Genomic DNA, 24,808 nt, shown 5'->3' with positions numbered 1-24,808 from the left:
TTTACTTAAGTATATTTTGTTTGAAGTATTGTACTTCGCTACATTTTAAAACACATTAATTACTGAGTAAAAAAATAAAAAATCGCTCCCTGGAAACTAATGCAGTAAATAAAGGGCAGGAGAACAAACTGGCGCTAAAATCAGAAAAAGACAAAGACGGACAAGACAGGCGTTAATGGTGCAAACCCAGCTGAAAACCAAACCCCGTCGTATTCTGCTGAAGTTGAACTCGAAGGAAATGAAGTGAACCCCTGGCCATGTTTATGCACTATTATGCAGTGTAAGCTGTTTGCCTAGGGAAACCAAACTAGCAGCTTATAAATATCGACATCAACCCTTCGCAAGCATGTAGAGGTAAGTATAAATACTTGCATCATTGCATTGGTGGTTAAAATGAAGCTTTGGCAGTTTAGCAAAAGGTTTTGCACAAATTAGCCAAAAAGACAGTGGTGCAAGGATATGCGATATATCGTCTGCGATAATATCGTAATTGTTGTTCTAACGATGTGCATTGACATTTAGCCAAAAACCAAACAAAACACTCCTACAGAGTGCCTTGAAGTCTAGTAGACCAGTGCGCGCGCATTTAGAGTGCGTTCTTTCACTGCGTGATTCAGTGTGTTAAAATGGATTTAAAATGATCACGGAATATATATATCATTTCATATAGTAAATCAATATCACACGAAGAGTGCCGTTTTTCTCCAAAAATCAGCATGATTACATATAGATTTTTTTTCTTCATTACAACAGTTCAATAAACAAGAAGTTAATTAAGAGACTTGCGTTTTAGAACCGCGGTCAAGCCAGCCGCAGTTCAGAAAAACACGGTCAAGCCAGCCACGAATGGAATTATGGTGCACGCGTATTACTATGATTACGGTAATTGCAGGACTAACTCAGAGGGAACGCGCTTTCAGAGCGCTTTACTTCTAGACGCCCAGAATTGAGATATATAATGACAGTTTTCGGGATTTTTTTGTTTTTTGTACATCTGCTTTAATATTCGTGTTTTTATTGGTTTGTTTGATGTTTCTGTTTTAAGCCTACTATATTCTTCTACCGTTCAAATCATTGCAAGATTCGTATAAAAGGAGATATGGGACATTATTACATTTTAGAGAGCTATAAAGACCCCATTTCTAATAACTAGAAGAAATGAATAGTCCATTCTTATAGGGGACGTCCCATACTATATGCAAACCTCATATGAGACCATTTTACTGCAGCATTTTTGATATATGGGGCATTATTACATTTTAGAGGGCTATAAAGACCTCATTTCTAATAAGTACACAAAATGAATGGTCAGTTCTTATATGGGACGTCCCGTATAAGAACTGACCATTAATTTCTTCTACTTATTAGAAATGGGGTCTTTATAGTCCTCTAAAATGTAATAATGTCCCACATCTCAAAAATGCTGCAGTAAAATGGTTTCATATGAGGTTTGCATATAGTATGGGACGTCTCTTATTAGAACTGAGCATTAATTTCTTCTACTTATTAGAAATGAGATCTTTATAGTCCTCTAAAATGTAATAATGTCCCACATCTAAAAAATGCTGCAGTAAAATGGATTCGTATGAGGTTTGCATATAGTATGGGACGTCCCGTTTAAGAACTGACCATTAATTTCTTCTACTTATTAGAAATGGGGTCTTTATAGCCCTCTAAAGTGTCGTCATGTCCGATATTTCGAAAACGCTGCAGTAAAATGGTTTCATATAAGGTATGCATATAGTATGGGGCGTACCGTTTAAGAACTGACCATTAATTTCTTCTACTTATTAGAAATCGGGACTTTATACCCCTCTAAATCGATTATAATGTCCCATATCTCGTCTTCAACGAATTTTGAAATGATTTGAAAGGTAGAAGAATATAGTAATACAGAAACGTCAAAGACACCAATAAATAACACGAATATTAAAGCAGATTTGCAAAAAATAAATTTTTTTAAAAAAAATCCCGAAAAATGTCATTCTCTCTCAGTTCTGGGCGTCTAGAAGTAAAGCGCTCTGAAAGCGCGTTCCCTCTGTGTTGTTCATGTGATTACCGTAATCATAGTAATACACGCGCACAATCATCTGATTTAGCTCTATTTCGATAACAAAAATAACCCCAAACACAGCAACAGCACTATTTTGCGTCTCTGAGCAACATGAGGGTGTTTCGTTCGAATTAATCAACTGTTTAAATGATTCCGTTCAGTCTCAATCACTCACTTGTTAACAGTTACTTTAAAAAAATATATAATTTCAAATGAGTATTCAACATTTTACGTGTTCTATATCAAAACATTATTTCTGCATTTGTAACTGCAGGTTAAATGCATTCATGTCCTGCATTAAAATGTGTAAATACATCTAAATGCCACTTCAGATGAAGCTTCTGTGTTTCCTTTGCATTGCAAAGATGAATTTTGCTGATATTGATTTAATTTGCCTGGTACCAGCCCAAATGTCTTATTATTCTAAATAACTGATTCCTTTAATTAAAAACAACTAGTTTGAGATTTATAGGCCTATCCCAGGGGTGTCAAACTCACTTCCTGGAGGGCCGCAGCCCTAACGAGTTTAGTTCCAACCCTGCTCCAACACACATACCATGTAGTTTTCAAATAAGCCTAAATGATTAGATTAGCTGGATCAGATGCATTTAATTAGGGTTATATCTATACTGTGTAGGGCTGTGGCCCTCCAGGAACTGAGTTTGACACCCACTGTTAACAATGAGTTAATTTTAAATTAGCTACTTTTTACTTTTACTTGAGTAGATTTTTAGACTGGTACTTTTACTTGTACTTAAGTAAAATTTAATTAATGTAATGGTACTTTTACTTGAGTAAAATATTTTCTTACTCTTTCCACCTCTGGATGTGTGTGAGGGTACATTTTTGACTGATGATCACAAAAAAAAAAAAATCAGGGTATAGGATTATATCACTTTTTATTTCCAAAGATTTGTTACAAAACCATTTGTTATCTAGTATTAAATATAATCCATTCAAAACAATGCAAAGCACTACAACATTTCATTTACTATGCTTAGATTTGCTTATTAATGAAATTCAGTCTTTGACTAACAGATTGTCCAAATTTATATGATTTCAAGCGCTCGCATTATGTGCATTTAGTCATATGCAGTGATTGGCTCAGGGTGCAGGTAAAGCTGTAAATCACAGATAGTTGGCGATTTAAAGATTTAAAAAAATGTACAAAAATGTCCAGCTGCTATTAGATGTATTGGCTACTTGTTGTAGTAGTAACAGCCTCTGAGACAGATACCCTGTTTGAATTTTTTGTGCGCTGACCTGACAGGCATACACGCAGACACTTTATCTTCGCAAACAACTGCAGGAGGTCTCTTCGGAAACGGACCCCAATGAAGGCATACAAGATTGGATTCAGACAACAGTGGGAGAAGCCAATGCTCTCAGTCACTATTATCGCCTCGCTCAGTGTGTTGCGAGTATGGCAGCTCTCAGGCACAGCACCCAATACCACCAGGGTATGCATAAAAATGGTGATATTATACGGTAGCCAACACAGACAGAAAACCAGTGTAACCAGTAGGGCCAATCGAATTGCTCCCTGTTTCTCCAGACTTCTCTGGCTTTGGCAAAGAGTGATGATTACAGTAGTATAGCAGTACCCCATGATTACCAGAGGCAGAAAGAAGCACAGCAGGTGTGTGATGAAGCGGCTGGTCAGCATCCAGTTGTTTGCATGGATGGCATGGTTGTTGTAAGAACAAAAGAATCTGGAAGGGTTGTTCTTGCCTTTCTCCACAGACAGGAACACCATATTGGGAATGGTCACAAATAGGCACAGGAGCCAGAGCAGTGCACAGGTGAGGTGAACGGTCTTAGGCCGACGGGTCTGGAGACTGGGGATGGCGTGCACAATAGCGAGGTAGCGATCAAAGCCGATGCATGCCAAAAGCAGACTCCCACACACCAGATTTAGGCGATTAACAAGGCCCAATAGCTTGCACAGGAAGTTTCCGAAAAGCCATCCGACTACCCCTTCAGTAACTACAAACGGTAAAGTGAAGAGGAGGAGCAGGTCAGCCAGTGCCAGATGTAGCAGATAGATCTCTGTGATGCGCAGGTTCCTCCGCCGTTTAAGCAGAACGGTCAAAAGGAGGCCATTTCCTATTAGGCCCAGGAAAAAAACCACACCATATACAAGAGGTTGAAACACGGTGTGAAACAGATGCAGTTGGTTACTCTCATTGTTGCAGATGTACATTTTTCCATCAGAAGGCCCCTCTGTTACATTCTCATAGTCATCGTAAAAGTAACCTGAAAAACTCTGAAAATAGACATTTCAGTTAGATCAACAGTTGATTTCTTTTCTAGACACTGAAATGTTTACATTAGATGCCCTCCAATAAATAAATCTAACTGATTATTATTATTTTGTTTATAATTTGCATCCTTAAATCTTAATGCTTAATTATATATAATTATATATATATATATATATATATATAATGCTCTATTTATTTATTTAACTGGAAAGTGTTGCATACAAGTTTTATATACGCTTATCGCATTTACAGGAAGTAATTTAAAGGAAATCTCACTTCCTGTTTTTTTTTCAGTATTTAAAATGAAATTAATAATACAATTAATTAATAATAATTATTATTAATAACAACAAAAATAATATAGCAAACTGTGATTAAGACAAAATTATTCACAAGAAACAATCTAAAGATATTTAATGTGGGCTGTATTTTTGCTGTTGTTCTTAAAATGTACAATTCATTGGATATTGTATATTTCTCTATTGATTTATTACAGGATGCAAATTAAATCAGTGATGACTACCGGCCCACAGGAAACATCTAATCATAAATTACCAGAAATAAATAAACAAAACCAAACAAAAAAGTGAGAGTTCAGAAATACTCACTTCAAGAATGACGTTCTCTGTTATTTGATTCATGTTTGTGTTGATGAGGGTAACAATGCTATTGTCTCAGAAGTGTGTATCCTCCACTCCGGGCTTAAAGGAATGCAGTGTTTCAATGATAAAACCTTGCTGAACAACCAACCCATGATTTACGCTCAAGTCTCAAGACACGCCTTTTAAAATAAACCTCCTCAAGGACACACACTTACCTTATTTGAATTCTTTACAAAAACAATGAAAGAAACCCACACATTTCCTTTACAGAACAAAAACATCCCCCACTATCCTGCAGTTCAGATTTATACAGCACTAATTGGCATAGTTTGAACATTTGCACTAAACTCTCAACATTTTTATTTTTATTGAGATGATCGTTATTCTTGGAAACTGCAGTGGTTTAGCACTTAGCTGACCAAATCTTAGCACCTAACTGTTTTCTCAGCAGTCAGGCTTGGTTACAGAAACCTAGAATTATTTTACAAAACTAAAATGACACTAGTTTTATTTCTATTTTTTAATTAAAGTATGAGCGGATAATGAAGGAAAAATCATTGCACTTTGGCCACTACATAATTCCCATATTTATTTAATTACTTTATCATTATCCATATGTTTGAATAATAAATAAATACTAATAAACTTTTGAGTATAGTTCAAATGTAAGATTATTATTATTTTTTTTTTTTCAAAATGTTTTTGTTCAAAATTTTGGGATGTGTATGTTTTATGGTTCCCGAGGCAAATTATGATTAATTATAAATATTATAAATCTGGACTCTACATAACATCTGATTAGTAGGCTACAGTTATCATGTCTTGCTAAGGCAAGCATCACTTTCACTATTACTCATATTTGGGTTTTAGATGTACCTTAGATGTTGTTGCACTTCAACATATAAAACCTCAATAACCACCTACAACACTCCTGCATTGTGGCAGCGAGTTTTGCAGGGACAAGCACTGCTCACTTTTTTTTTTTTGGTTTTGTTTAAAGCCTAGCTGTGAAAATGATTGCTACTACCATGAACAATGTGCGAAGCTTGTTGGAGTGGCTCCAGTTTACCATGTAGGGGAAAAAAATAAATAAATAAAAAATCGCTCAGAAATGCTTGATTTTACTCCCTTTGTTAACACAATAATGTAGCTTTTAACTATAATGGAACTATAAAATACATCTACCCATTTTCCAACAGCTTTTCCTGTAAAGTTAAAACCCAAATTCAGTTCACTGTGTGAATATACATCAGTCTAATTGGAGAGGACGAGTCATTAAGGCAATTAATTAACTATCTATGAACCCCACAGGTGTTTCTATCAACAGATCCCTACTTTGTGCACACCAAACCTCTTCAACACTTATGAAATAAGTAATAATAATAAAAAAAGTATGATTTTAGGCATCCAAATTAATGTCAGACAGCTTTAAATCACATAAATACATAGGCTAGCCTACATTACAACCAATTAGTCAAGCACAAACATGTTAACTAATTAAATGACTCACATGTCAGGTATCTGCCAAGATATAAACAAGCTCAGGTAAGAATTAAACTCTGTTGTCATGTAATTATGATATTTTTAAAGAAGTATAATTGTGATGATCTCATACGCCTACAAAGGACGCAAAAATAAAATTCAACACATATATGCAATATTTAGCACATATAAAATATTTAACATGAAAGCAGGGGAAAAAGCTTTCCCTAAATTTTAATACGCGTGGTGTTTTTGTGGATTACATGGGGCTCTCATGTGACTGATTATGGGAGGGTTTAAAGATGACTGGAAGCCATCTTACACACACTCGCTTTACACCCCTAAATATATGTCACAACTCTACACCTATAATTCACAAACACAAACACACAGAAAGATATTCTCAGCCACATCTGGTAAGTTTGCAGAAAGTTAAATTTATGTTGTACATGGTGAGATTTTAAATCAATTGTGTTGCTTCTTTGTAGCCGAGTGTTTACATATACTGTGTGGTGTCTTTTATATTTTCGGCTCAGTTAACGTTACAGCATTCGGGGAATTGCTTTATTAAGAAGTACATCGTTTCTATCAAATGTATTGTCGTTTATAAAAATAAGTCTTTAGTCATTTAGACCGTTGATGGTGAATCTGAGGGTTAATTCGCGTGCGGCCTGTGTGTGGACGCAAAAGCTAACAAGCTCGCGCACAATGTTAAAATGTTTTTTTTTTTTCTCACACCGTTCAAATATTACATTTTACCGACAACAAAAGCAACATATTAAGACTGTATTACTATATATGTATTTCTTAACTTGTTAAACAACATCCTACTGTTAAAATTCACTGATATGAACCCGTCAGCGGTAGCTGCGTAGCTAAACATTAGCATTAGCTGCGTGACAGCGAGTTTCACGTTGTGTCGAGTCAAGACGGTTGAAATTTAAGTGTTAACTAAATAACAACGGAGTCTCATTGAGATACATTGGTTTGCCGTGTTTGGTGAGTGAGTTTCGTGAACTGTGGACTTTCGGTTAACTTCATCTAATGTTAACTAAAGTGTATTTACGTTGTCTCTAATTTTAACCGGATTCCACAGCTGTTTAGCCAAAGTGCCACTGCACCTGTTTTACAAACACAACATCAGCGAGGGCAAACTATTAATGTATATGAAATCTGTGAATGTTTTATTATAAGCGAGGCTGTTTTTAAAATGAGGCCTATCATGTTGACTTCGTGCCAGGTGCTGCTGCCATCATTATTGAGGTTAGATTTGACATTTATACGGTTTGGTTTAGTTTATATGTACGGACCTGGAATGTTTTTCTTTCCAAGTCTATTCACAATTTTATTACAAAAGATATTTGATTTGACAGACGTTTACTATGCCACTTCTGCCAGAGCTTTTCTTTCCGTTTAAATTCTTCTGTAGTGGTGACTCTTTTATTGCTCTAAGTACATTACAATTTAGTGAAAATGTGCTGCTTTAATACCACGCATGATAAATTACTACACGCATTGTTCTGTATTGGTGATATAATAATCAGGACACATTTTGCCACTTGTGCAATAGTTAAACCTCATTTAAAACAAAACCTCTCAAATATTTGCCGACAGGTTTGTCAGTGTCAACAAAAATAGTGACTTGTAAATCAAGTAACTATTGTATAAAACAAGTGTGCTTTTATAATCCGCAGTTCTGTGTATGTCTTGTTTGAGATAGATATATATATATATATATATATATATATAAATAAATAATGTGTGTATATTATATGTGTATGTGAGCAATATGTTATAGTATAACATACATAATATTGGCCAGCTATGTGGGGGTATTTTATTGTCTATTAAAATCTAAAATTTATAATGTTTTCTAAATGTGCTACAAGAATGAGCTGTTGAGTTTTGAAAACATTTGGGCATTTACAAATATTTGTAAAGTGCTACTGTTTTTTTTTTTTTTAAAGTAAATATACAAGTCAATGCATTAACTAACAATCAGACTAACAATACACTTGTTACAGTATTTATTACCATTTAATGTTAATAAAAATACAGTTAAGATTGTTAGCTCAGTTCCATTTAATACTAACAGATACAACTTTATTTTAATGTAAATGCTGGAATTAACAAATAAATGCTTTAGAACGGGTGTCAAACTCAATTCCTGGAGGGCCGGAGCCCTGCAGAGTTTAGATTAAACCCTTAATTAAACACACCTGATCCAACTAATCAAGTCCTTCAGGCTAATTTGAAAACTACATGGTATGTATGTTGGAACAAAACTCTGCAGGGCTGCAGCTTTCCAGGAACCGAGTTTGACACCCCTGCTTTAGAAGCGCCCCCCATCGTTAGTTGACTAATGTTATGTACCTATTATATACCTATTAGCAACTTCATTCATATTGGGAATCCTTGCATTGTCTGAGAGTCTGGATGCAGGCTCCCTTGGTTTAAGATTGGGAAACCCCCGTCACATTTAATGGTTATCAGTGTTGACTAAAATTGACTCGTGCTTTTGTTTGACATTTCATATTATGTGCTTTATGATGTTCTTTCTCTTATGCAGGTTGAAAACCTTTGAAATCATTGATGTTGACTAATTGGAGAGAAAGGAATGGACAGAATAATTGAAAAGACTAACACTGGCTTCCTGGCCCCTGGTCTGTGAAACTTTTTGCAGAGGAGGGATTCACTCATTCATGGAAGGATAATTGAAGCTAATCTTCCTGCTTATAATATCTGTGACCTGTTGCTTGAGTGACACTGACATTGAGATGTTCCACAAGAGACTTGCATATTGAGGAACAAGGAACTGGAGAAAAACATCGCTTTTTTTTTTTTTTTTTTTTCCTCGCTTTGGACACTGAGAAAGCTGTGGGAAGGACAACTTGCAACTTGTTTTTGCAAGCCCATTAAGATAAAGTATTATCTCCACTGTTGTTTGTCACTCACTGTTTGGAAGAGAGAATATAAAATTCATGAGTACAGCCAGAATGGAGAATCCAGTGATTCTGGGACTGTCGAATCAAAATGGCCAAATGCGAGGCTCGGTGAAGCCAGCAGGTGGTCCAGGTGGAGGGGGGTCTCAAACAACGCAGCCAGCCCAGGTGAAACCCTCCAGCACAGTCAACAATGGCAACTCCCAGCCTGCACCCACAGCCAACACTATCATCAAGTAAGTCCTTGAGGGAAGTGCTAATGATGCTGCGAGTGCTGATTTAGCATGGTGATTGGGATTTGATGCCTTTTTCCTCTCTCTCTCTCTCTCTCTCTCTCTCTCTCTCTCCCCCCCTCTTATCAGGCCTGGGGATGACTGGAAGAAGAATCTAAAGCTTCCTCCGAAGGATTTGCGCATGAGAACTTCAGTAAGTCCATCTCAAACACATTATTTGTATGTCTCTTAAAGTATCCTCTGAACCAGAATCTTTTTCTAACGTGGTGCTTGTGGTCGTGAAATTTACAGGATGTGACGGCAACCAAGGGAAACGAGTTTGAGGATTACTGCCTGAAACGGGAACTGCTTATGGGCATCTTTGAAATGGGCTGGGAGAAACCGTCACCTATACAGGTAAAAGGCAGGGGAAAAAATGGAAATTTGATGGCAGATATTTCAGATTTGGATCCCTCTTAGCTAAAGTGATCTGATATACCTGGAGAAGGCAATCAATTTTTTTTTAAAGCCAATCACAAGCACAAATACCATGTACTCTCCTATAATGCCTGATGAGGTTAGAGAACACCTGACGAGATTAGAGACCATTCCTTCATCCAGAATCACTCCAGACCCTTTAGATTCACAGCTCCATGTTGGTGCTGCTTCTCTTCAGTTCACCACTCATTTTCTATAGGGTTCAGGTCAAAGGACTGGAATGGCCAGCAGAAGCTTGATTTTGTGCTCCGTGACCCATTTTTGTGTTGCTCTTGAGGTTTGTGTTTGTTAGAAATCTTATAATGGGCCATGTTTGGATCTTCCATACATTAATCCAGAGTCAGTCACTTATTGATTTTTTTTGTGTTGGTATTTGATAGAATCCATGATGCCATGTGTCTAAACAAGATGTCCAGGACTTCCAGCAGAAATATAGGCCCACAACATCAAAAATACAGCAATATTTCATTGTACACATGGGGTACTTTTTATCCCCGTGTTCGCCAAACCCATCTTGAGTGTTTGCTGCTAAAAAGCTAATTTCATCTGACCATAGAAGCCAGTCCCATTTGAAGTTCCCAGTCGTGTCTGACAACTGAATATGCTGGAGTTTGTTTTTGGATGAGCTAGGAGAATTTTTCTGGAGACCCTCCCAAACATGTGATGTAGGTGCTGTTTGAAATTTTCTTTTATTTTGTATTTAAAAAAAAAAAAAAAAAATTCTGACCCCGAGACTCAACTATTTTCTGCAATTCTCCAGCTGTGGTCCTTGGAGAGTCTTTAGCCACTCAAACTCTCCTTCTCACTGTGCATTAGGATGATATAGACACGTATCCTCTTCCAGGCAGTATCTGATGGTGGAAATGGGAGTTTTCACTGCTCTAGCTCTTTTCTTAAAGCCACTTCACTAATTTGTGAAGCTCAATTATCTTTTGCTGCACATCAGAAATATATTCTTTAGTTTTTCTCATTGTGATGGATGATTAAGGGAATTTGGGCTTTGTTTTACCTCCTGTTTCTAGTTCTGTTCATAATCACCCTGGAGTGCTCAAAATTCTGAATATGAATGGGAATATACTTTACTCAAAAGAATTCCTATACGTGCCAATAATTGTGTCCGTGTATTTGAGAAAAACATTTCATAATGATATCCCCCCCACCCCCATTTTAAATTCTTATCCAATTTTTTTTTGTGAGTCTTATTTTTTTAAATAAGATCAAAAGGATTAACAATGCAGATTAATTTTCACAGTCCCCTTTGATCATATTTACCGAGGGTGCTGATATTTTTGGCCATGACTGTAAGTGTTTATGTAATTGTTCAAAGCAAAAAAAGTCGTCCTTTCACACAGAAATGGAGACGGTGCACGCATATAGCTCTGTTTGTTTCAACGGCTTAAAATCAGTTGTTTTAAAACTGCAGTGCTTAGAAACGCATGTCCATGCTACAGATGTAGTCCCTTGTTTAGGAGCGAGCTCCTCGTTTTGTCCTGGTTGGTCGTTCTCCACCTGGTTCTGTCTCCCTTTCACGCCCTGTGTTGGCGTGTAAAGATCGCTGCCATCCAAATGATGGAAAAAGCGTTACCGTAAACAATGTATTTATTGTAATTTATTATTTCGTCCATCTGATACATGTCGTCATATCTGTGTACATTTTAAGTACATATATGTACTTAATAAAAAAATACCCTGAAATTATACCAGTTTAGTATAGGCTACTAAAATTACAAAATGTGCTAAATTGGAAGTAGGGCTGAAGTCAAACTAAAGATGAACTGAAGTACAGTAGTCAATATTTGAAGTGGATCAAAACCTTTCGTTAATGTCCTAAAACCAAACTGCGTTCTTGCCTAAGGACAACTTTGAAGTTTTTTGATCCACTTCAAATGTTGATATATATTTGATTTGTGCTAAAGTGGAACTATTGCAAGTATACTTCAGGTACACTTTAAATATCTTGCATTTTAAACTTAATTTAATTTAAAAAAAAATTTCAAAGATCACACAATCCACATTAATGACATTTAAAACACATTTTAAGCTTAATATTAAGTAACTCTCATTGTGCACAGGTAGTATTCCAAATAAAGTTTAATTTAGATTTTTTTATATCCGTAAGGCCCCCGTTTACACTAGTGCATTTTCGTTTTAAAACGGCATTTTAGAATTAAAACGATCCCCGTTTCCACTTGTGTTTCCACTGCGTTTCAGAAATGATTACACTACACAACCGAAAACGCATTCAATCGTTTTCAAAAGTCTCCGTTTTGGTCCGTTTACACTGAAACGCAACCCCGGAGTTTTCAAACTAAAACGGGGTCTGCGGTGTTTTCAAAAGTTTTCGTTTTCGACCTTGAAAACGACGGAGTAGTGTAAACGTATCCGTAGCAAAAGTTATGAGTTTTAAAATGAAAACGCACTAGTGTAAACAGGACCCAAGTCTCAAGTGATGCAGTAAATGTTAATAGATTAGTCTGAAATAAATGTAGGCAATTTTAAATATTACTTTTTACTAGGGAAAATTTCTACATGGGCTTCGTCATGCCATAGCATCATTAAACTAACATCTAACAATGGATGTTGTTGTTTTTTTTTTTTTTTTTTGGCCTCACTCTCTGACTACATAAAGACTGCTGTGTAATTTGCCTCCTGACTAAGCATTTAAAGAATTTAGTGGAAGCATTTAAATAATCCTGTGAATGCACTTAAAGAATGCAGAATCAAATCATTCTGAATTAGCAAAAATCGGGTAACACTTTACAATAAGGTTCATTAGTTAAACATTAATGTATTAACGAACATGAACTAACCATGAGCAATACATTTGTTACTGGATTTACTAATCTTCGCTAACGTTAGTTAATAAAAATACAGATGTTCATCGTTAGTTCACAGTGCATTACCTAATGTTAACAAGATTTTAATAATGTATTAGTAAATGTTGAAATTAACATTAAAAAGATTAATAAACGCTGTATAAGTGCAGTTCATTATTAGTTCATGTTAACTAATGTAGTTAACTAATGAACCTTATTGTAAAGTGTTACCAAATCATTCTTGAATTAAATTGAAACCTTATGAATCATGAATTGAATCGATTTGCTGTTTACCCAAAGATTCACAGCCCTACTAAATTCTGTTGTATTTCTCAGGATTTTATTAATGTTAACTTGACTTAAGACATAATACGTATGTCTTAATTGTTGAAATTATGAAATTTACATAATTTAACAGCACTTTAATAGATTTATGAGAGCCATGTGAAATGTTCTGTGGCATGTTTTTATTATACAAATACAAATTTATTAAAATGGTGGTTATCAAATGCATAAATCATGAGCAATTATATTGAATTTTAAAAGTCAAATGAAAGTTTATCAGTTCCCTTTTTTGTGCAAAGTGGTGCTCAACAGGTTTACTGTTAAAATTTAAAACATGGAAGAAATTGCTTTATTCCTTTTAATAAAACGATATTAAAATTCTAAACTTTTTTTTTTTTTTTTAAAGTACACTATTGTACAATTTATTTTTTTTTTTTTTTTTTTTTGGACTGGTTGTCGTGTAGTTTCTGTTTCTTACAATAGTTTTTATCAAGTGAAATTGTTGTGAAGAGAATTCTCAGAGGCTCTGGAGAGGAAGTTCATATCCTCATAGTGAGACAACAGGTGCTGAAAACCCCATAAGTGCCACGCATGCTTGAGCATGTGTAGTAGACGAAACCGTGTCACTCATTCACACAGATGTGCATAATATGCACACTTAAATAGCTGTCTCCTAAATCAAAGTCTATGAATTCTGATCGTTTTGTTTGAACTGTCACTTTAACTGAGTGATAATGTCTCTTATAGAAACTAGCTTCAGACTGTTTAGGCTTTTTGGCCTTTTTGTCTATTAGAGACCATAAATTTTCCATCCACTCTAAGGCAAGAGAAGATTGCATTTAATCGGACCCATCTGCTCATTACGGTGTTCTCGCTTGTTCCTGCAGGAGGAGAGCATTCCCATTGCGTTGTCTGGGAGGGACATTCTGGCCAGAGCTAAGAACGGCACAGGAAAAAGTGGCGCCTACCTCATTCCCTTACTTGAACGCATTGACCTGAAGAAAGACAGCATACAAGGTCTGTGACTGTCTTGGTTTTGGCACTTTTACAAGATGTTTTTAGGTTTCACGATTATAGGCTTTACACTTGATTTCTCATTGCTTTTAAGTGACGCCATGCTTTAAATGTTTTCTGCAGCATTGGTTATTGTGCCCACTAGAGAACTGGCTTTACAAGTGAGCCAGATATGTATTCAGGTCAGCAAACACATGGGCGGGGTCAAGGTCATGGCAACTACAGGTGGAACCAATCTCCGTGATGACATTTTGAGACTTGACGAAACAGGCAAGTGTTCACAATCTGGTGGAAAATGTGTTTTAAAATGATTTGAACTACTTTAAATATACACTTTTGTAAACACTGGGTTTCACTGTATTAAACTTTTCCCTTTGTAGTGCATGTTGTCATTGCCACTCCAGGAAGAATTTTAGACCTCATCAAAAAGGGAGTGGCCAAAGTCAATCAAGTACAGATGATCGTGTTGGATGAGGTATGTGAATAAGAACTTTTAACTAACTGACTTAATTGCCATACCGTAATTCTCATATCTCTTGTTTTACCCATGTTACCGAGTAGGCAGATAAGCTCCTGTCACAGGACTTTGTACAGATGATGGAGGAGCTTCTGAGCTATTTGCCCAAACAAAGGCAAATTTTGCTGTACTCTGCCACCTTCCCGCTGAGTGTGCAGAAGTTCATGGTAAGCCCACTGATTTCTTAACAAAAGATGGTAAACAGTTTATGCTTTTAAAATAATGCATGTTAGTTTTTATTGAAGTATGCATTGTTTTTATTTTAATAAAACTGAGTGTGCCACTAACTAGTTACCAAGTCGGTAACAGTTAACACATGCAAAGTTCTGATTTGCGGTTCATGAACTTTTCATAAAATCTGTTTGGCAAAATTCATAATCACTAGGCTATTATTTTTAAGATTTTTAAACATGGTTGATTTACTTTGGAAACCTGTTGAATTTTTTTTTTTTTAAGTTAATTTTGTTGAGCTTTATTGTACACTTATGATTTGAAATATTTCAAGTATTAAATCATGAATACTCTTATTATGGTTCAGAAAGTATTAACTTATACTGTTTTTGTGAACAGAACTCCCATCTGCAGAAGCCCTATGAGATAAACCTGATGGAGGAGCTGACCCTGAAGGGGGTTACTCAGTATTACGCCTATGTAACTGAAAGGCAGAAAGTCCATTGCCTTAATACTCTGTTCTCCAGGGTAAAAACCTTACGATACTTGTGCATCCCGCACTCTAAGAAATGAAAATTAGCATCACTGTCCTCCTGAATGTTGGAGAACATGCAGACATCCTTTTTAATGTTTGTTTTTGTTTTTCAGCTCCAGATCAATCAGTCTATAATCTTCTGCAATTCATCACAGCGAGTGGAGCTCCTAGCAAAGAAGATCTCTCAGCTTGGATACTCCTGTTTCTACATTCATGCCAAGATGAGACAGGTGGGAATATAAAGGGCGTGTGGCATTACCGCACCGCACTGATTTAAATGAGATCCACACGAAAAATAGGCCGAACTGCTCTTATAAGTTTTATTGTCCAGAATACAGTGTAAAGAGTGCTCGCCATTTTAATGAAATGTCCCATTCAATTTCGGATTTAAATTTTGTGGTTATTGAACATATATATAATACAGGCTCGTAGAGGTGGAAATATGTAGTCGAGACTTTTACAGAGGGAGTGTAAATGGTTGAGGTGTGTGTGTGTGTGTGTGTATATATATCTATATATCTCAATATTCATTCACCTGCTGATGATGTATTGTTGTATTTATGCTGTGATGTAATGTTTAACTTATGTTTTTCTTTGGATAATATTCTCTGTGAACACAATCATGTAGAATTTTGGGATTCATTATATGCAGGGCCTAAAATTAACACGCGCCAAATGCGAGTAAAAACTGGCATTGGCGATTCACTGATTCTGACGTAAGTAAATAAAATCTTTTCCGAAGACAAGATTGTGATAAGCTGTTCTGTCATAAGCAACACGAGCAAATCAAATATGATTCAAATGGGCTGATAAGGTCAGAGCAGTGTGATGGCTAGCTTTTCCCTAGACACGGTTCTAATAACTTTTTACCTGAGAAGATATTGCTGCTTTCAAAGATTAACTTTTCCCTTCTTTATTCTTCATAACCTGAGAATGTGGCGCTGCATACCTGGGGCAGGGTTCCAGCGGGTCCTTAAAGTCTTAAATTTACTTGTACAATTTTAGACTTCATGACCTTAAATTTGATGCAAGAAAGTTTTAATTATGATTTAAAGAGGTCTTAAATTTTGGTACAGACCAGAATCACGATGCAGGTTAATGTGACGATTAAACTTCAAAAGGCTATAAATGAGCGCTGCTTGTCCAGTGCAGAAATACAAAGACTGTTCACTCCTATACTTATGAATGGGAGAAACTGCAACGTCCAATATGGCGGGATAGTCCCGCCTTCTAAATGAAAGAGCCAAATGTTGATTGGTAAAGTCATTGTGTCACTGCAGTGGCCGTTAGAAGCTCGGCTTCCGATAGAAGCCTGAGGCCGGACCAGCCGATTCACGTGCGTAGTCATAAGCGCGTTGGAACTACGCATGCGCATTGGCTGGTCTAGCCTGAAAAATAAGCTTTTCAAACGCTACTTGAGCATAAGAAACGGCATTCATGGGGCAGTTCATTTCAGATTTTGTTGCTGACTTGAAATATGTAATCGAGAGTTCAGCGAGCAGTTTGAGATTTCAGGATTCCCCCATTCATTTAGATAGGACTTGGTCTTGTTTGAGCTGCCCGGAGGCGTTGCAAATATGGTGGCCGAGTGAACTGACTTTCCTTGAAAGGGACTTGGTTTGTGTACTGCCTTGCCGTTACCGTGGAAACCGTTCTGAAAGCGCCTCCTGCTGGCAGAGAATGAATGTGCACTTTCAATAAGGCTGTTGTTGCAAGTAGAGTATTCATGCAATACCAGTATATTGTCAGGGCTTCCAGACAGTTCTATCAAACCTTTACAATTAATCCAGAACGCGGCAGCAAGATTAATTTTTTTTAATGAGCCAAAAAGAATGAGCGAATGAACGTCACACCTGTTTATCAATTTGCACTGGCTACCAATAGCTGCTTGCATAAAATTCAAGGTATTGATGTTTGCCTACAAAACCACCACTGGCTCTGCACCCCTTTACCTAAATTCATCATTTCAGATTTGTGCCTCTAGCTTGAGTTCTGCAAGTGAACGTCGCTTTGTTCATCTCAAAGAGGCACAAAATCACTTTCACAGACTTTTAAATTAAATGTTCCCTCCTGGTGGAATGACCTGTCCAACTCAATCCGAGCAGCGGAGTCCTTAGCCATCTTCAAGAATCAGCTAAAAACACGTCTTTGACCCTCTAAATCTAGCACTCTCTATTCTAATTCTATTCTTAAAAAAAAAAAAGTCTTTTAGACTTGCACTCCATTCATTTACTGCTTGTTTTCTTTAAAAGAAAAAACTAACACTAGCTTTTCTAATCTTTTTGCATCTTTTTATTATACAATTAACAAAAGCAAAAAGGCCTCTAACACTAGCTTGCTCTATTCTTTATCTATCGGTTTTCTTTTTATCTATTATAATTTTTAAAAAAAACTTGCTACGTGTACTGCATTGAGCTAACTGAGACTTGTTATAGCACTTGCATATCATTGCTCTTTTGTTGATTTTGATTGCTTCCACTGTCCTCATTTGTAAGTCACTTTGGATAAAAGCATCAGCTAAATGACTATAAATATTTACGCTTTCCTGTAGCTCAAATAGTAGAGCATGGCGCTAGCAACGCCAAGATCATGGGTTCGATTCCCAGAGAAAGCAAGAGCTGATAAAATGTAAAAACTGTAACTTGAATGCAATGTAAGTCGCTTTGGATAAAAGCGTCTGCTAAATGCATAAATAAATGTAAAATATTAGCGGCTCATACTGTTTTTATAGCACTTGCTATTCAATTCTGTATATTTTTAAGGAATTATGTAGTTTAATTGTATACACTTAAATATTTCAAGAGGGTTATCAACGGGTTAGGACAATAATTAACCTAACTTATTTCAATGTATTCAATATTTTACATTCTGGTTTTAAGTTCAGTTTTCTTAAAAAGGAAGACTTGTCTGTGCGAGACTTCAGTTCATCAGCCGCAGCTCTTCACGTCTGATGTGACCCACAGTGCAGTAAACGGTAAAACAATTACGCTACAAATTAGTGTGATTTATTAGTACTTCAATAAGTGTAAAATAATTTGAATTCCGATACTAATTTACAACATCCAGCAGCACAATGAACTGTTTTGCACAGCTAAATGGACACCCCCTCAATCACTCAAGTTCACACTAGCTCTTACATTAAAAAAGATGAATAAAGAATCGTTTCCGTGGATCTAGTCTTTGCATCTGTTTGTTTGATGTTTGGATGAGGTCTCCTGTGTTGAAATAGATGGCGTTGTCCCAAAAAATAAGCTCTTATGCAGTCCTAGAACTGCAGCCTCCGGTATTGCAGGAACATTGGGTTGTTTTTGTTCAGACCAATGCAAAAATTGACCCATGTTTTTACCCTGCAAACACGCAGAGCTGTAAATGTGAACTGGTGGATCGATAAGATAATTCACAAACATCTAAACTGTAAAATGTTTGTATTTTAATATTAATTTAAACAATTATTAATACTTTTGATTTTCTTAATGTTTTCAAGGCTGAAACGTGAATTATAATGTTTAAGACTTTTTGTTTTTGTGAACTTGTATCTGAACTGTAAATCATGCTTTTAATAGTTTTCCATAGACATTGCCCTACCCTGCTCATATGGTATTAATTTTATTTGTGCAGGTCTTTAAATTTGAGCTTAAAAATCCTGCAGCAACCCTGTGGGGTTATGCCGCCTAAACGGTGGAGTAGTAGGCTACGTTCGGCTGTACAAACACGCTGAGCCAATTTAGACAGCGCACCAGTAGCGCTTCAACGGACGAAAACACCCAATTATGTCAAAATATGCGGTTTTTGGCGAGTTGCGTCTTTTTGGTTATAAAGTCTTAAATGACCATAAAGAGTTTGGAGAAAATGGGATATGTCATGTGCATCAGGTTTTAAAGAGACAGCGCTGCTTTTAAAGTAAAACCCGCTAAAGTCTGTCATTGATGTAAATCAAAGGAAAAGGAGAAATCACTCGACTGCTCAAGTCGCTGATTAAGTTTTGTAGCTTGAATAAAGATTATAAATTGTATATCCATAAACTATATAGATTAGTTTGTCAAGATTGTTAAAATCGCTTAATATTTCAGAGCCTATTAAATGTTAAAAATAATGGCGTTCAATTATACTGTAATGTTGGAATGGATGTGTAAAATTGAGGGAACATTCGTTTAATAGACACCAGTAACAGTATTGGTATCATTAATTATAGGCTACTTAGTATAATTTTAAACATGGTTTTTTTTTTTTAAATGGCATCTTTTTACTATCTTTGTTGTTTCCACACTAATTTGGAGGTTCAATGGTGAAATTGACAATATAAATGTGATTTAACCATGACTTAAAAGAATAATCAAAAATCACATTTTTCTGTAATCAATTGACAGACGGCACTAATGTTAACCTTTTATAGATTTTAGATTTCAATTTAATTTCTAATTTTATAGGTCCCCCCAGAAAGAAATCAGGATGGCCCCCTCCCACTTGGCCCACTAAATATTTTTTTTTTTTTTTTTTTTTTCTTGTAAGTAAAGGACAAATTCAAAACATTGTAAATGTTTAGTCATTGTAGTAGTAATGACGTTTTTGTAAAAAAATTCATGGCCGGTAAAAACAAAAAAAATTTGGTTGGTAAATCTTATGCCATTTGCAGGTGTGTCAAAGTTAGCTTTAGGCCCTGATTATATGTATTGTGATATGTCCCGTGACCCATATGTATTGTAAATCAATGATCAGTATATTATAATGATTACGGTAATGAGCCTTTTAAATGGGCGCAAGTGTATGTTTGGAAACATGGCACTGATGAAGGGTTAAGCTCAAACGTTTTGTACCTTCAAACTTTTTGCACTGTATTTGTGGACTCTGGACAATAAATTTATGAGCACAGTTTGGCCTATTTAAAAATTTTATTTTTGGATCTCATTTGTTTTATTTGAACCATTTTTCGATCTGTGCACCGCCACAGGATTTGATGCACACTATTGGAGTTGGGCTTGTCTGGCACTACGCCTTCTAGTCTCTTCAGGATTTATAATTGAAAATAGTTTGGCTTTATAAACCAGCCAATACTGTTGACATTGAATTCTATCTTGGTTAATTTTATGCTAAGACGAGTTTTAATTTTCCTTTAGGAACACAGAAACCGTGTGTTCCATGATTTCAGAAATGGCTTATGTCGAAATCTTGTCTGCACTGGTAAGTACAGTTGAAAATATGGATGTTTAATTCATTTGAGACGCATTAAAGCCAAAGCAAGTTCTGAGTTTAATTTAAGTGATTTTTTTTTTTTTCACCCGTTTAGATCTCTTCACAAGAGGAATTGATATACAAGCTGTGAATGTGGTGATCAACTTTGATTTCCCCAAACTTGGGGAGACATACCTCCATCGCATTGGCAGGTCTGGTGAGTAGGTTTCGTTCGGTTTCCAGTCTGAGGTCAAGTAATGTTGCGTTGGAAATGTCACTGTTTGGCAAGTGAAATGGTAGTCGTGTTAAGTGACATTGGCCGCATTTCCCCACAGGCCGATTTGGACACTTGGGTCTCGCCATTAACTTGATCACTTACGATGACCGCTTTAACCTGAAAGGTATTGAAGAACAGCTGGGTACTGAAATCAAGCCCATTCCCAGCAGTATTGATAAGAGTCTATATGTGGCCGAGTACCACAGTGAGAGTGGAGAGGAGGTTAAACTGTGAGCAGGAGAGGTGAGTTCAATGTTCAGTCACTCTAGAGCTTACAATGTACATGTTGGATTTTTTTTTTTTTTAATTTTAACATGGATTTTCTTTTCTACCCCCTCCAGATCACCAATCCTTTGTCCCCTATCCTCCACCTCTGTTTTTTTCCTTCCCTACTGTGTCTAGGGAATAGGGGATTATAATTTCTTTTTTTTTTTTTTTAAACTATATCTTCCGCCTGTCTTCCTTTTTCCCCCACTTTTTTTTTTCTTGCTTGTCTGGTGCCACCACAAGGAATGTGATGTTGCGACGGCCCAATAATCGGGACGGACTCATGGCCTAATTAAGGACTGCTGCACCGATATCTTCATCCTGAAGACTTCAAATCACTTGAGGAGGGAAAGAGGGGACATGAGGATTTATCACCCAAGAAAAAAAATGGCTACTCACCGCCTGCAAGCACACTCTCACCCCACTCTCTCTCTGTTCCTCTGCTCATCTTCATGTTTCTAGTCATTTGAAACAAGTGCCTTAACAAGCAGTCTAACTTGTTCAAAAAGTAATAACCTGATGATTTTGTTTTTTTCCCCTCCCCTCATAACTCATTTGAAGACATGGTCTTGATCTTTCTCTGGCTTTTGGCATTGCTTGTCTGCCCCCTCCATCAGAAGAATAATTTTGCATTTGCCACCTGTAGATTTTTGGGGCGATGAAGAACAGGATTTCACAGCGGGAGAGAGGATGGGGCGGCATGTGTGATTTGTGCAGTCTCTGGCGTACTTGACTATGGTGTGAAGAGAAGCCCCCTGGAGAACTGAGATGATATCAGTGGGCATAATGACAATGATGGGGCTAATGTTCCTGTGGCAAGCTTTCAAAAGTCCCACAAGGCTCCCAATGGCTTTTTTCCTTCATCTGCTCATGGAACGTACCATGCCTCTAGAGACCCATAACTCTTTCCCCCTCTGTCTTCAGTGGGCCAACACTAAGAGACTTGACCAGACTCAGACCAGCCTTTCTCCTTGGCCATGAGGACTCCTGCTTTGAGACGAATGTGGACTACTTTATCTTTTTTTTTTTTTTTTTTTTCTTTCCCCTCCCCTTTCCTCCTGATTCCAGTGCAGTTTTGCATTGTTATTGGGTAGGCACTCTGTCCTAAATGTGCCATTTATATAGATCTGGCACATTGCAAACATTTTGTAAATACTTCATATATATTTTTTTTTTTTTTTTATTTTTTTTTTTTTTTAAATGGATTGTTTTAAAACAAGCTAAAAAGGCTGGATTACAATTTGAGGAGAATGTTAAAAAAAAAGAAGATCTTTTTAAAAATCAGGATTCTGTCAGCACTGGGCGGCACTTATTTAGTTTATGCCCTTTTTTCCCCCCAATGGGAAAGAAGTTTAGCAGAGTTTAAACCTTTCCAGGCAGTGCACCACCCTTGTTTTGTTTATTTTTTTTATTTTTTATCCAAAAAATACTTTGTTCAAAGTTTTGAGTAAGTTTCTAAGCGTTACAGCAGGTGGTGCAGTTGTTCAGATTTGCACTTGTTCACTCTAAATTATTAACTCATCCATTACCCAGTGTTGACAAAGTTCCTGACATGGGTTGCTCAAATAAATGGCCTCATTTAAGGGTTGTGAAAACATGAGGCTTATTTCCTTTCCAGCCTTTTGCTTGTAACACTGACTTGTGAGGCACTCAGCAGAGTCCCCTAGCCTGGGTGACTCTAAACATAGAGTAATTTAATATTATCATCATGTAATAGTGCTACTCGCTGCAGTGCAGCTCAAATTGGCAACGTGCAAAAATGTTGAATTTATAAGCGAGATGTGTAGCTGTTACATGGGTCTGTGTTTTTCTGCCACTGGCACTAGGACATGACTTTAAACAGACCGTTTGGGGTGGGAGGATTGAAAAGCTTGGATGTTCGCATTGGAAAAAGGAAAAATGGACAAAAAAAAAACAACTGGATGCCAAGACTTCTAAACGATGGACTGACAATGTAGTGGCAGAGACATGCAGTGCATCGTGAGTCAGCAAGCTTTTCTTTTTGTAACAAGACCATGTTCTTGAGATGCTGCACAGACTTAACAGAAGAATCTAAACCTTTGCAGTGTGGGCTGCACTTAAGTTTGAACTTTAGTTCAAGGGTTGGGCAATAATACGGGCTGCACATGATTTGGGAGCACTTCCTCGGTTAGGGCAGAGGTGTACAGACTGAAAGGGAGATTTTTAGTTTTTTATTTTGAGGAAGGATTGTGGTAGGGACAAGGGTACTTAACACGGGCTCTGGGTATTTCATGGGTGCTGATAACCAAATTATTTATTTTTCTTTCGCAGCGGACTATGTATCCCCCTCTCCCAAACACTAATAGCCTTTTTATTTTATTTTTTTTGGGGGGGGATTGACGGGCTTGCTTGAGACACTTTAGCCCTTCCGCTGCTTCTTGAATAAGTTACGCAGTTTGACCCATGATGTTTTGAGGGTCCCAACTTTATGGGGTGGGAGGTTGGGAAGGATACATTTTTGCCTTTTTTGTGATTTATTGGCACAAAATTTACTTAACTTTACGTTGGAGTTTAACATCACCAACGTCCCCATTTTAAAGTAAAGTACAGGTGAGATGTTTTTATTTTTATTTTTTTAAACCGATTGGCTCTGTCTACTGTGGCATGTTGCTGTTAGTTTTCCCTAATACAATTAAAGTTTGTTCTAACTATGGTTAGTTACCAAATTCTGAGCAAAGGTTATTTATCCCATATTCTAGAAAATGCAACATTTTCCCAGTGACATTGCTTGAAGCCAAACTTGTATTCTCTTCTCTATAGCACATACCCCATGGTGTGTACATTATGGCTGAACCGGTCTAATCCCCTTTGGTTTCTTTTGGGGGATTTGAAACATCTGCCCAAAGAGAGGAGTATATGAGTTACTGGGCTCTTTGGCAGCAGCCCAGTGTTTTTCAGTAACCACTTGCCGTGAAAATCACGGTTCGTTCCTGAGATGCTGTAAAGCAGCATGTGATTGGATGTGCTGTGGTCTTTGCCGTAGGTGGTTGGGGTTTTGATTTAATTTTAGGTTTTGTTTTCATTCTATTTGGAAGAATGGGGTGGAGAACATCTCACCTGTTTAAGAAGTTTTCCAAAGCATACAAAATTGTCATCTTTAAAATCCACTCATTCTTCAATGTATTTTTTTTTTTTTTCTAATTTATTTTATTATAATTTAGGTTTTTATTTGGGTGGGTGGGAAGGTTTTATTTTTTTGCGCTGCCCTGATGTATCTTTTCTTGACTCTTAACACTTTACCTTATCTGTCTGTTCAGTGTTGGGAGTACATGAATACATCAGTCTGGGTTAGAGGGAGGGAGGGAAATGGAGAGAATTGGTTTCAAAAATTATAATAAACAATTTGGGAGTTCAGGGTAAGGAAAATTTGATCTGTAAACTTTGCCCTTAAATTTGAGTTGTGTTTTTTTTGGCTACTGCAGATTAAAATGACTGAACAAATTTAAGAAATCAAATTTGTTTTTTTTTGTTTTTCCTTTTCAATTTAGGCTATTTCAATTGGCTTTTTTCTCAGTGATGCTACAATTTTAAAGATTTGAGATGTGTGAAAATGCAATGGTTAACATCTGTGATGGTTTTGGTTTGAAAATAAAGCTCACTGAAGTTCCATATGTGTGTACGGTGTTTTTTTTTAACAGGGGTGATCATGACATAAAACCCACATTGTGTTGGTATATGAATGT

At 36.6% G+C, this 24,808-nt stretch overlaps 2 protein-coding genes across 5 annotated transcripts; one reads left to right on the top strand and one right to left on the bottom strand.

Moving 5' to 3' along the window:
- The first annotated feature begins 63 nt into the window (after positions 1-63).
- ddx6 (DEAD (Asp-Glu-Ala-Asp) box helicase 6) lies at positions 64-24,732 on the top strand. Of its 3 annotated transcripts, none has more exons than XM_058750969.1 (14): positions 64-354; positions 8,971-9,579; positions 9,706-9,769; positions 9,868-9,972; positions 14,042-14,171; positions 14,292-14,438; positions 14,549-14,643; positions 14,730-14,852; positions 15,256-15,384; positions 15,505-15,621; positions 20,506-20,569; positions 20,676-20,777; positions 20,896-21,080; positions 21,179-24,732. In XM_058750969.1, the coding sequence occupies exons 2-13, from the start codon at positions 9,383-9,385 to the stop codon at positions 21,069-21,071; spliced, it is 1,449 nt and encodes a 482-aa protein (XP_058606952.1). In that variant the 5' UTR covers positions 64-354; positions 8,971-9,382; the 3' UTR covers positions 21,072-21,080; positions 21,179-24,732. The 3 variants fall into 3 exon arrangements, with proteins under 3 accessions (XP_058606952.1, XP_058606953.1, XP_058606951.1); XM_058750970.1 differs by lacking the exon at positions 64-354 and adding an exon at positions 6,449-6,464; XM_058750968.1 differs by lacking the exon at positions 64-354 and adding an exon at positions 6,664-6,817.
- On the bottom strand, positions 2,936-6,090 carry LOC131524165 (C-X-C chemokine receptor type 5). 2 transcript variants are annotated; one of them, XM_058750972.1, is made up of 2 exons: positions 5,947-6,090; positions 2,936-4,319 (listed from the first exon to the last, which is right to left on the bottom strand). In XM_058750972.1, the coding sequence occupies exons 1-2, from the start codon at positions 5,989-5,991 to the stop codon at positions 3,240-3,242; spliced, it is 1,125 nt and encodes a 374-aa protein (XP_058606955.1). In that variant the 5' UTR covers positions 5,992-6,090; the 3' UTR covers positions 2,936-3,239. The 2 variants fall into 2 exon arrangements, with proteins under 2 accessions (XP_058606955.1, XP_058606956.1); XM_058750973.1 differs by lacking the exon at positions 5,947-6,090 and adding an exon at positions 4,926-5,099.
- Positions 24,733-24,808: the final 76 nt, after the last annotated feature.

The sequence above is a fragment of the Onychostoma macrolepis genome, chromosome 18 (assembly GCF_012432095.1).
Source record: "Onychostoma macrolepis isolate SWU-2019 chromosome 18, ASM1243209v1, whole genome shotgun sequence".
In the NCBI taxonomy this organism is placed as follows: Eukaryota; Metazoa; Chordata; class Actinopteri; order Cypriniformes; family Cyprinidae; genus Onychostoma; species Onychostoma macrolepis.
Note: the sequence above shows the minus strand (reverse complement) of the source record. Positions and strands in the feature narration are given on the sequence as shown.

Excerpts from the sequence above, each read along its gene's own strand:
- ddx6 (XM_058750969.1), top strand. The coding sequence starts at position 9,383 with ATGAGTACAGCCAGAATGGAGAATCCAGTGATTCTGGGACTGTCGAAT. Across the intron at positions 9,770-9,867 it reads ATTTGCGCATGAGAACTTCA|GATGTGACGGCAACCAAGGG; the intron begins GTAAGTCCATCT and ends TGAAATTTACAG. Across the intron at positions 15,385-15,504 it reads TTAATACTCTGTTCTCCAGG|CTCCAGATCAATCAGTCTAT; the intron begins GTAAAAACCTTA and ends TTTGTTTTTCAG.
- LOC131524165 (XM_058750972.1), bottom strand. The coding sequence starts at position 5,991 with ATGGTAAACTGGAGCCACTCCAACAAGCTTCGCACATTGTTCATG. Across the intron at positions 4,320-5,946 it reads AGCTTCGCACATTGTTCATG|AGTTTTTCAGGTTACTTTTA; the intron begins GTAGTAGCAATC and ends GTCTATTTTCAG.